This window comes from Tribolium castaneum, chromosome 2 (assembly GCF_031307605.1).
Source record: "Tribolium castaneum strain GA2 chromosome 2, icTriCast1.1, whole genome shotgun sequence".
Lineage (NCBI taxonomy): Eukaryota > Metazoa > Arthropoda > Insecta > Coleoptera > Tenebrionidae > Tribolium > Tribolium castaneum.
Genome location: NC_087395.1, coordinates 2,530,443 through 2,543,254, shown reverse-complemented (window position 1 = coordinate 2,543,254; position 12,812 = coordinate 2,530,443). Strand labels below are relative to the sequence as shown.

At 28.2% G+C, this 12,812-nt stretch overlaps 1 protein-coding gene across 2 annotated transcripts in view; it reads left to right on the top strand.

Annotated features, from left to right (window-relative positions):
• Dh31-R (Diuretic hormone 31 Receptor) overlaps positions 1 to 12,812 on the top strand; it is a 147,459-nt gene that overhangs the window by 85,947 nt on the left and 48,700 nt on the right. For both annotated transcript variants that reach the window (XM_064354762.1, XM_064354761.1), the window contains exon 7: positions 6,643 to 6,872. In XM_064354762.1, the coding sequence (XP_064210832.1) occupies positions 6,643 to 6,872 (230 nt within the window). The remainder of the gene's footprint in view (positions 1 to 6,642; positions 6,873 to 12,812) is intronic.

Sequence of the window (12,812 nt, the reverse complement as noted above, 5' to 3'; positions counted from 1 at the left end):
AAGCTCTGCAATATTTTATAATGGGAAAGTAGGCAACTAATTTCTGTAAATTATCACTACGTATTTCTAAAAAATATAGTATTTCAATTGACTATAGTCACAGTTTATTATAGTAGTAACTCAAGTAATTTCGATTTAAAGTGATTACAATTTTGAATATCACTTTTGCGAAATAACAAATTAAATAGATATGCAAGTTTTTTGATCATAAAAAACTTGTTCAGAAAGATTACGTACAAACTTGCAATTCTTTTCTCAACATTAAATCTATTTTAATTGTAAAAATTATCGATTGATGTGTTCCCAATGACACAAATCTGCTATTCATTTTTTGTAAATTATAGCGGTTATACTGAGACAGCCAGCCGTAATGTGCCACACAACATTATTTAATATGAGGATTTGAGATTTGGCTCTAGCTTCAATTTTTTGTTTTTGTGAATCTAAATGTGTAAACTGATTTTTGAGTTTATTATGTCCAAGTGAGTTTTTGGCTATTTAAATTCAGTTGTTGATTATTTTGAATTAAAGATCGCTGCCCAACAGTTTTGGTGATTATAACTAAGGTTTTGCTTGTATTTAGACCGTGTTTTTTGTACATTTGTCATTGCAGCTTCAATTTTTGTTTATAAACTTTATAGTTTTATCATAATCACTAAATGGAAATAACAGATACAACTGAATATCTTTTTCTTTGGTTCTTCCTTATTTTTTTTCTTCATTTCTTTCTTCAATCGTTAGTTTCTTCTCTCGTTTTTTTGTACTATGTTTCTATTAATTTGCTTCCTTTATTCGCGTTTCTTTTTTCTCACTGTGCTTTTACTTCTCATCTTGTTTGTCTTTTGTTTTGTTTTATTTATTCTTGCCTCTCGTCTGTTTTTCCAATTGTAATTCATACCTATTTTTTTCGTCACTTTTTTGTTTGATTGTGTTTTTTATTCAGTTCTTTTTTCCGTTTTTTTGTTTCTACGCATTTCTTGTATTCCGTTGTGCTTTTCTTTTTCATCTTATTTGTATCTCGTTTTGTTCTTATTCTTCTTTCTTTTTTTATTTATTTTTTTTTATTCGTGTTTCTAGTCTATTTTTCCATTTGTATTTTATTTCTTATCTTCTTTTCTTCTCGCTCTTTTGTGTTGCTTCTTTTTTTCTTTTGCTACACTTCTCTGTCAACGGTGTTTTCTCACAGTTCTTTTTTGTAGTCTCGTTTCTTTTCTCTTTTTCGTCTAGCATTTTCTAATTATTTTTTTTTCATACATTTTATTTTCGTCTTTTTTTTCAGAAAGGTTTTATTTACTTCTTTTGCATTACTATAAATAGACTTAATAAGATTTTATTCTTCTGAACATTGGGGTTTCTTTGCAACTGTTTGTTTGAATCGACATGGACTTTTTAAAACAAACAGTATTTCTTATGAGTTAGGTAATCTTTATCGAATATATAATATATAATACAGAAGATATAAAAATTCTAGTAATGCATGGTTATGAATTTTTTAAAATTAAACACACGATTAATACTGTTATGTGATGTTCGTTGAAATAAAATTCTTACTGTATAATAATATAGAGAATAGTCGTTTTAATTGATCCTGTATCCTAAAATATTTCCAGTAAAGTGTTTTAATTTGTATTTTTCGTAGAAATTTTGTAGGTAATCCTTAAATTTATTCCAAATTTCTTTTGAATTACTTTTATATGAGATTCATCTAGACATTTTTTTCTCTTTATCTTTATTAAAAGAAACTTTGTGGAAAGGTTAACCACTGTTTCGCCCTCTCCTCTAATTGAATTACTCTTCATTTCCTCTGAAACGAGAAAAGAGCATCAAATAATAAAACAAGTATTGATTATATCGAAGTGTCAAACTCCACAAAACCACTTTGCAAGATCATTTTTCCGTAATTAAAAGGCAGCCCCGGAAATTTTACCTAATTATTTGCACTTGTTAAAAGCCTTCCTAAAATAACTGCAGCCTCAGAAAATGACAAGATTTAATGAGCCGGAAGGGTCTGTGAAAAATGTTCCTCAATTTATCCCGGAAAATGTATTAACGATGTCGCCATTCCCATTTAATTGCAGGTTATCGCGTTTTTTGTGGCGGCCAACTATCGTTAATCTATTTATTTTATATCTCGCCTCGAGCTATTTTCAGGTTTTGACGACGGTTTTATTCTGACACCTGTTTTATACTGTGTGATATATGCATTAGGTGAATCCGGACGGATAAGGAAATGTGATAAATGTGAGCCTTTTAAGGACCGTTTAGTCGGATTCATTTAATCGCCACGAGTAAAAAACTAACCAAAAATCCGCAAATTGGTTCAAAAATGGTTTTATTTTTGTTTTTTTCAAACAATTTAACAAGTTTTTGTTTTTGTTGAAATTTTGTTTGGACAAAATTTTTTTTCGTTGTTAAAAAACGTTTTAGCACGTTGTTCAGACAAGAATCAGAAACTCAATCATTTCGTCAAGTACAATCATAATAATCCAAAATTGGGAAAAAATGGACAAATTGTTATACAACTTGGGTTAAAATTGAACATAATTTTTAATTAGCAGAGTACTAGTATTGCAAAAGAGATGTTTAAGAACAATGTTAAGAACCGTTTTTCAAAAACTATAACAATATGACTGGGAGATCTATCTATATTTTTGAATCTGCTATATTTATTAAAAAAGTTTTTTCGAAGAACAGTAATTTTTACACACGACGCAACAAACATCTGCTAATTATATCAAATAAAATTAGATCAAATAAAATTAAAAACGGTAAATAAAAGTCCTAAAAATGAAATAATAAGAATATTCAACCATCTTCCGAAAATATGTCACTCATATTGTTTTCACAAGGTAAAAAACGTCTCAAGATTTATTTATTAAGCAAATGTTTGTACTCTTTAACTGAATTTTATAATAAAACCATCGACATGCTGTGATAAATCAATCAGTACTATGTGTTTCAAATATTTTTTAAGTATGTTTTTCAAATAGTTTATGTATTGTTAGGTTTTATATCTTTAGTTTTATAATTTAAATGTATTGTTTTATTTTAATTATTTATTTCCGTGTATGATTTTATATTTTTGACTTGTTCTGTGCCATTGTGAAGTATTAAAGTTTTATTTCATTCTATTCTACTCTATTCTAATTTAAGTCAAAAAATTATTAGCTTTGTTAGATTTGCGGAATTTTGTTCAATTTGAACCGAAATTTGGTTTAGTGTTTTTCGAGCGTTTTACTGTTTTTTCCAATACTCAGTTTTTTTTTCAAGTTTTTTAAAATCACACAGTTACAAGTGCAGTAAAATCTAATCAAACAGTATCGGAGTTATACTAAATTAGTTCAAAAATGCAGTAATTTTTGCATTTTTTTAACTGTATTTACAGTGTGCAAAATTTTGCTACACCGTACTGAAAAATCAATTTGAAATATGAATAATTTGAAAATGATCTGATTTTACTATATTTTCATTATATTACTAGGATTTTTAAGTCTAAAATTTTAGTTGTTTTTTAAAAGTTATACCCCAAAAAACACTGAAATGGGTTGAATAACGATATTATTTTCTATCTTTTCTTGGTTTTTACAAAAAACTAGGCAATTTCAAAACTGGATAGAAGATGATCTTATTCTGGCGTTTTATTTAGAAAATTTTTCGTCCAAATACGGTATTATGTTACAAAACTTCGATAATAATAAGTTTATATTTTTAAGGAATTTTCATTTAAAATACATTTTATGACAAAAACACACATTTGTTTGTCAGTGGTAAAATCACTAAACTGTAGTCAGAAACGAAGTTGTTTAGCAAAATTTTATAAACACATAACGGAAAAACTATGATTAATTTAAAATTTGAGCTTGTATGCATTTTTTGCACGTATCGAATTGGACCAAAAATCGAAAATGATAGTTATTTATTAAACGAGTTGACTGTAAAAAGGAAAAAGAGTTGAATACAACATTTTATTCTTTGAATTAGACTCAACAAGGCTAAAGATTGCTTTAAGGGTGGTTTTTACAATCGTCAGATAAACTCCAGATAAGTTATTCCAAGTATAATTACTATGGTTACAATTGTTACAACAATGTATTTTTTCAAATTTATCCCCAGGATAAAGTTATTCGACGATTGTAAAATCTAAATCTAAATATGTTAAAATTAACATAACATTTCGTATTGAGAAATGACACACAGCTGTCAAAACTCTCCAATATTGCAAAAGTTGTGCTAAATATTAACAAAAATACATCAAAAAATTGTTGGAATGGGTTTGTATTAATGTGGATTTAAATTAGTAATAACTTTTGTCATTTTTGAGCGCTTAAAAATGCATTTCAAATAAAAACAAAAACTGAATCCGTTTTTCTCATCTTTTTTAAAATTATCATATTTACAATAAATCATCCAAGTATTCGGCTTTGCCTCTGCTATGCACAATCTCTGAATCAGAATATCATTTTTTTCTACTCAAACATTATAGAAAACTTTTCTGAAAAATTATTACAATACTCTTGATGGTAGAGCACAATTTTTTGTATTTAATTTTTTTGTTTCTTGTCATGATTTTCAATTAAAACTCATCTTCATCTTAGCCAACTAGAACTGGATACTTTTGCAGTCAAAATTAGGACAGAAACCATTCAGAAACTTTATTTCTTTATTTTTATTCTTTTTTTTTTTGGTAACATTTTAAGTCTTCTTTTTAATATCTGAATCTTAGGTTATAAACACTATTTTAAAACACGTCTTCGATAGCAACATGTTCCAACAAAAAAAAACTTGAATAACACTTACATGAAAACGCTTACAGTTCTCGGGTGTCTAGATATAAAGACAGCCCTCGAAATTTAAGCTTGTGTTGTCGCACTCGTATTATTAATAACTGTAAAACATAAAAAAACAGTCTAATTTCAAGATATTTAAAATTATCTTTTTTTCTATTTTTGGCAATAGATCGATTTAATTTTTTGTTTCGTTGAGTCTTCGTACCAAAAAGTACTAAAAATTATAGCATTACAGGGCAGTGAACTACTTAACTACTTAACGAACTAACAAAATTTTGAAAAATGTAAAATTGGTTAGCCTTGGAGATAGTAACTGAATTTATTTATTTTAGCAACTTTCTGTTGCCTGAACTTTGACCAATAATTCGCAAAAATTAATAGTAATAGTTAAAATAACAATTTTAACTACTAAACCATTTTGAAAATATTTAGTTGTATCCTTACATACGTTTTAGCGATCCTGTATAAATACACATGAAACAAAAAGATTGATAAAAGTGCTGTCTTTAGCTGTTAGCTATTAGCTTTAGCTATTAGAAATATGCTAAATGCTTTAAATTAATTTATTGACATCGTCTCGGCTATTTAAAATTTATGTAATAACATTAAGAAAAATTTTATTGAAAAAAACCACATTTAATTTTTTTAACGTCACTACATATTTTTCACATTCTTAGAAATACACTGAAAAAACAATATTAAAGGCAAGATGTTCATTTATTTATTTTTTAAATATTTTTTTCATTGTTACTAAAAAATACTCACTTAACGACTTGGCTTCGCCTCGACTCTACGAGGTTGTATTTATACTATAGTTATTTAATTAAAGTTTATCTTTGAAACATTATAAACCTGTCAAAAATATTTTGCTTTAATTGTTCTAAAAATTAAACATTATGAAAACAATTTTTTTTTAAATGGTACTATTTTTCCTATTTTTTCGAATATTTGAAAAATAAAGTTTTTGTAATCCTGTCAGAAAAGTCAGATTTTACGTCTGATTTTTACGTGATGTACATACTGTCACTTACTAGCATGTTACGAATAAAAAATATTTATTTACTTGCCGGCATAAATACGATCTTTAACAATTTGCAAAAATTGTTCGCTGCGCTCACTTGTTTTGGCAAACATTATGCTCGTTAAACAAAATCGGTCATTTCAAAACTGATGCATTTATGAATGGAATTTTTGTTGTTCAACCGTGGCTCCTGGCGACCCGTTCTTAGATACAATTTATTCAAAAACACTGTCGTTCCTTGACTTAACTCAAAATGCGATGAAATTGGTTTTGAATTGCTATTATAGTTCTAAGTTTTGTCAGCAGAATAAAAGCGTTTGCAATCAAATACAAAATTTTGTAATCTCAGTTTTTGAGACATTCACTAGCTGCTGCATGTTCATGCTTTAAACTTTATTGGCAATTAGGTTTATTAAATCATTATCATTGTTTCAAAATTTTAATTGCGGCGTTTAGTTTTTTATATTTTTTTGGAACATTTAAAAAACATATTTTTTCTAGTCCCATTATCCAATGTCAGATTTTCCTCTAAAAAAGCTTATTATTGTTTAAGTTGCAGCTCACTCGTTTTGTCAAACATTATGCTCGTTAAACAAAAGCGTTATATTTGGAAATTTTTACTGTTGATTACAGAAAAGCAAAATTTTGCACGTAAGCAAAGAGGACTTTGCTGTGTCGTTTGATGTTTGATGTGAAGTGATAAAATTGTTCCATTTTCACTCATGAGCTTAACACTTGGTATTTTTCTCATTCCGGAGCGTTTAAGTTTAATGTTATGTATACATCCTCAAGCAGACCGTCCTAAATTAACAGTCTGCCTAATTGACGTTGCAGTTATGGTGCCGTGTCCTGCACGTCGTCCTCTTCACCTTCCTCATTTCAAATTATTCATGGATGTTGTGCGAAGGCATCTATCTCCACACCGTGCTGGTATCTGCTTTTATATCAGAAAGGCGTCTCCTGCGTTGTATGTTAGCATTAGGTTGGGGCATTCCTCTCCTGACAACCTCCATTTACGCTCCTGTGAGGAGCGTCTTGGGAGAGAATGTAGACGAGCTGGGGAGGTAAGTGGCTTTTTCCTCAAATGTGCAACTTTGTGTTAAAATATTGTCGTTATTGAAAAATTATGTTTGTCGTAAAGTCTAAAAGCGGCGACCAAGATAAATAATTTTATACGCTCCGAATATTTATTGCGATGTATAGGAATGCGACTTTTAAACGGACGAAAACAGTTTATCTCATTCAATGGATAAATGCATTTGTTGAACAGTTGTAATTTCTTGGAACATGGTTGTTAAATGAAACGGTTCCAAAAAAATAAAGTTGAAAGTAAACGTTTCAATATTGTAAATTTTTATTTTCTTTAAATTTTATATGTTTCTACACGACATTAACAAATAATGCAAAAAATAACTAAAAATAAAAATAAAAATATAAAACGACACTGTTGCTAGTGTGGTGGAAGGTAAACTAAAGGCTAAAATGAAATTCAAATAATGCAAAAAATGATGATTCTCTCAGCAGATAAGTACGCCGCGTTTGAATAATTAATAAAATAAAATACATAAAACCTTAAAATTATATTAATAAACTAAGTAATAAAACACGTATAAAAAACATTTTAAAACTGATAGTGAGAACGGATCCTGAATTAATAGACTAAACATGAATATTTCTAAATGTTTTATTATTATGTCTTACAACTTACACAAATATAATATTTACACAATTTACAAAGAACAGATATTTTTAAAGATTCAGGAATTGTAGTTGGTCGCATTCTGCTTTAGGGTAAGTTTTAAACGAAATGTGTCAAAATTTTTCTAATTTGGTAATGTCTTTATAATTATGATAAATAAATCCTAAAGTTTTAATCGCGTTTAATCAAACGAAGGTTTATTTTCAAAAGAGTTGTTAAAAACATTTATAAATGTAATTTTTTTAGAAATTAAGTGAATTATGTTAAAATCGTATTTTGCATAAACTACTGAACAATAAGATGGATTGCATTAATCTGCTGAATACGATAACTTTTTGGTTCCATCAATTAACTCACGGTATTTCCTGACATTTTATTGTAACCTTTCTTAATGGATACCTTCGAACAACGGACACCTCTTCACAACGGACATTTTTGTAGCAACGTAGCAAAACTTATTTAAATCATCTACTTCTCATTAGTGGACACCTCTCCACAACGGACGCTTAAAAATTCTGCGCTGTTGATAGGTTTTACTGTATTTTTTTAATTGCTGTAGTATGTAATGTGTTGCAATTTTCAGTAAACTACCAGAATTGTGACATTTATTTTCATTTATTTACATGATTACCTAAAAATTTTATATTTTATTTTTTTGGGGCTTATTAAGATAAATTTAATATTAGGCAAAATTCAATCTTAGATTTTTACTTTTTTCTTACCTTTGTATAGTTTCTAGTTTTCAGTTTGCATCACGTTCACTTTATTTGATTTTGTGTTTTGAAATTGGGTGATTCACCTTCTTGTTGGATTTTCTTGGCATGGAAAATAAATAAAACAAAGTTTAAAAACCCTAATATACCAAACCTTTATTTTAAACACAAGGCGTTTCAACTACAAAGTGGTCATCCTCAGGTGAGAATATATTCACCTGTTGAAAATAAATAAATCAATTTATTTTATTATTATTAGTTTTATTATTAAAAGTTCAATATAATCTACAAACGATGTAAAAGGAAAAAACAACATAGGAACATAAATATCTATAAATAATACAAAAATTCTACTATTTAAATAAATAAATATAGTGTGGCTCTGCTATTGGAAAATTTCATTACTGACTTTTAAATCTGAAAAAATAAACCTTTTTTACAGAAGCTTTAGATATCGACCGCCTAATTTATCTCAAACTATTTTGAAGTATATTTTTAAAAACTTTTGGTGCCTTAGAACTTACAGCTACAATACAAACTTATGTTTTTTTAGATTAAACAGTCTAATTTTTGTATGTATAGCTTTCAACACATGTTTTTAATTTTAAGTTAATTTGTTAACTTTAGTTGTGTTTAGTTTTGAAATATTTTTTATTTTTTTACGAAAACACGTTTTTTTGATTTTTTAATTTTTTACATAAAAACTAAGAATTTTAGAAAGGTCCACTTTAAAGAAAAATGTTCAAACTTTAATGTTTGTACACTTGACTGCGCACATTAGGCGCAGGCCTCGTAAAGTTGTGTGAAACACTCTGTATATTGACAAGCTATAGCAATTATTACCATCAATACGATTTTTACACAAAATATTGTTAGTTTTGTTTTTAACTATACTAACAGGACATAACTAATGGTGTTAATAGGTTCTCAATCTGGTGTAATACATATTTTCAGTTTTATTTAGAGATTATCGTTATTATTAATATGTTTTTTCTTTTTATAGTTAAATTTTTGAAAAATAACTTTATTTTTAAAATGAGCGGGCTAATATTACAATGTGTTCAAAAATGGTTGTTTATCAAGTCACTATGGAATTCAAATTCAATGTGCCGCTTCGTTCAAATAATAACTAGTAGTTTTGGAGTACTGTCATCTCTGTCAACTTTTTTAATTACCTTTGTGCTCAATTTTTTTATTTTTTGGCAAAGTTGTTTCCAGGGTAGGGTTTGGCTTGATTTGTGTATAATATTCCGTGCCAATTGTTATTGTTGTTCATTCGTTTTTAGATTCGAAGCCTTTTTGCATTATTTTGATGGTTCTCTAATTTTGACAGTATTCATAATTTAATAGGCGACACATTATGTTCAAATTCCATAGTCGACTTGATGAACAAACATTTTTTAACACATTGTATTATTAACTCAATTAAGTTTTTATCTTTACATTAAGTAGAAGAAATAATATTAACTCGATTAACAAAATTTTTTATAATTGACTGATTATGTTCATTTTCTGATGATGTGGATGATGGGACGTGAAATTTAAATATTACTTACGTTTTAATTAGATTATTATTAAAAATTAAAGTAGTGTCATGAAAATTTTCTTCATTAATTAATCCGATTGTTGTTAGAGACTTCAATTGTAAATTTAAGTCAAGGATGAAATTTGCTAAACACTTCTCAAACATAATGTAATTTATTAATACGAGTGCAACACAATCATCAATATATCTGTAATAAATCAAATATCAAAGGGAATGTTGTTAAAAACAGTAGTTTTAAGTTATTAACTGTTTCAAAACTATAAAAACAGCAACGTCGCATTTTCTCCCGAAATTATCTGTTATAAATTATTTATGCATTTCCCAAAAATAATAGATAATGTAATTTGTATTCGTACTTTCAATGGAAGATCTATCATTAGTAATTGTTTTACATTTCATCAATCTTTTTTAAAAAAATTATTTGGTAAAAGGCGACGTTAGCGTTTTTATAGTTTTTGAAAGAGCTAATATATAGCCAATAACAGGTGAACTCAATGGACAGACAATAATTTTTATTTAATTTGCATGTTTTACTTTACAAATATTACAGTTCGTAAGTTTTGATATTTTAAGCTCTGCTTTGTTGCTAACTTTGCACTCTGTTGGGTTGGTCGAGCGCTCAAGCTGTCAATTTAGTGTTTTGTAAGAATAAACGTCAAATAAATTGGGTTTTAAAACTTTTTACGAGTTAAATATGGCAACTTTTCAAATTACATTATTCGAAAACTTTTTGGAGCTTTGTGACATAATCCACCAACATTTAGATACAAATAGACAAAAACGCTTTATTATTTTTTTTACAATAACAAACTGACATGAACACGCCACAAGTTTGTAATAAACTTTCCGAGACTATCGAGTTAAGTTACTAAAATATTTAAACCACCAACTTCCAACATATCGAACTGTTAATTGAGATAGAAAGTTAAACTTGCCTTGTTTTCTGCTTTAATTATCTATTAAAGTTCTACATTATTTGACATTTAGTCAAGTAACATTGCGTGACTCGACGCTTCCACATTCTAACAGTCTAAATATGGAAATAATTAATTAAATGCTATTAGAGGGTCAACAAAACAAAACATCAATTAAATTACCATAATCAAATTAACTCAGCTTTGAATATTTCGAATAAATTTTTTAAAATTTCAACATCTGGTCACCGCATCATATTCGTGAAAGCTTCGAAGGGAAATTTTTATTAAGGGTTCCACAAACTTATCCAGCTTAAGAGAAAAGCTTGCGTGGGCGAATCGTAACCCACACTTGTGTGTAGTCGTAATGTGAAACATCATTTTGATAATAAACTTAAAAAATCGCAACGTTGTAAATGTGAAACTTTCTTTTCTAAATGGTATTGAACTGAAAATGTTTCGCACCTTGTTATGCTGCACGTGGATGGAAATTGAAAAAGTTTAGGAACTCAAAGGTAATAAACATGAAACGATCAGTATGTTTACAAAAATTACATCAAAGTACATTCAAGTCGAGCTGAACTATTCATTTTGGCTTAACGGAGTAGGAAATACTTGCAGATAATAATAAGATAATTATTCAAAAAAAATTATTTGCTTTGAAACATTTGTCAGAATGGGACAATGGCCCGGCGCATCCACCAAAAATGACATTTTTAAAATCATAGTTGTTTATAATGTAATGCAAAAAATCTGTATGTACGAATAAAAGAGCTTTATTGGTATTGATTAAATTTAACTTTTATGAACTAAATTAATTCCAGAACTTTTATCAAGACTGAGTAAATAAAGAATTGAACAATTTCAAAAAAATTATTAACTATGCGTAAATAGCCTGTTTCGTCTAATCTTTACATTATAAGTATTGAAAATTCTGATATAGATATTTATTTGAAAGTTGGTACTCAGTCATAATCTGTTGAGTTCCGCTTAATGAAAATATTTTCAAGATGCTGGTACTTCCGGTTATACCAGAAGTCGCTGTCAACTTTTTTATTTTAAGTGGAAAGTTTTGTTTTTCACTGCGTTTTTGGATGAGTTGAGGTAATTTAAGGGAGCTCTTATAAACTTTCCCTATACCTAAGTTTAACCGTTTTCGAGATTTTGTAAATTTTTTGAAAATTTTTGGATTTGCACCTGTTGCTTAAAAAATCGGTAATTCTCTTAGTTTTAGAGATTTCGGAATCAAATTTGAAGAATTAAAAGAGAAAGCCGTTGTCTGTTCTCTAGTGTGTTCAAAATTGTAAAAGAAGTTAATTAACTCAAAAATTTTATAGTTTAGTTTGGACGACATCAGTCACCCAAAACTTTATTTTGTGAAATGGGATTTTCCAATTTTTATTTTACAAGATGGAGGAAAATTTTTTTCTGCATCAATCTGTACTACCATTCCCTTCCTATCTGTCATAATTTTTAAGTTATGTTGGTTTTTTGACATTGTAGCAAATTTCTTACTAATCACAGCTATTTTTGCATAGTTTGCCATGAAAACATTTCTGATTAAACATCCGACAAACTCTGTGATATCCCTCTTGTGAACATTTTATTGAATTCAAAAATATTTGAGTTAGTTTAAAACTGAACCATTAGCCCGGCGCATCCACCAGAAAGTATTTCCACCTAGTAAAAGATCAGTGTTATAAATAGCAAGTACAAATCTTGTTTATCGATTTTGGTTTTAATTATCTTCCAAAAAGTAGAAGAATTGAATTATGTGAGTTTCTAAATGAGTACGCTTTAAAGCAATCGAAAGAAGCAAATGTTACCACTTCAGACATCACTTAGCACTTTTTTTTCTTGCTTTGTGGAAAGTGTCTCAATTTATAAAATTTAGCACCACCAAAGAACGACTTCTGATTTAATCTTGTCTCTCACTGAACACACTTCCTAAGTTTTTAAATTTTGTTATCTAAAACTCTACTAACCCTAGTAACACACTTTTATAACCGAGATAAAACCTTCCAATATAACCGCCAATTCTCAAATGTGACGCTTTTATAAGCTAACTGTTAGTTAACCACTTTATCTAACCGTTGTCTATGCGCAGTTATGTTGCGGTTATATAATTTTCT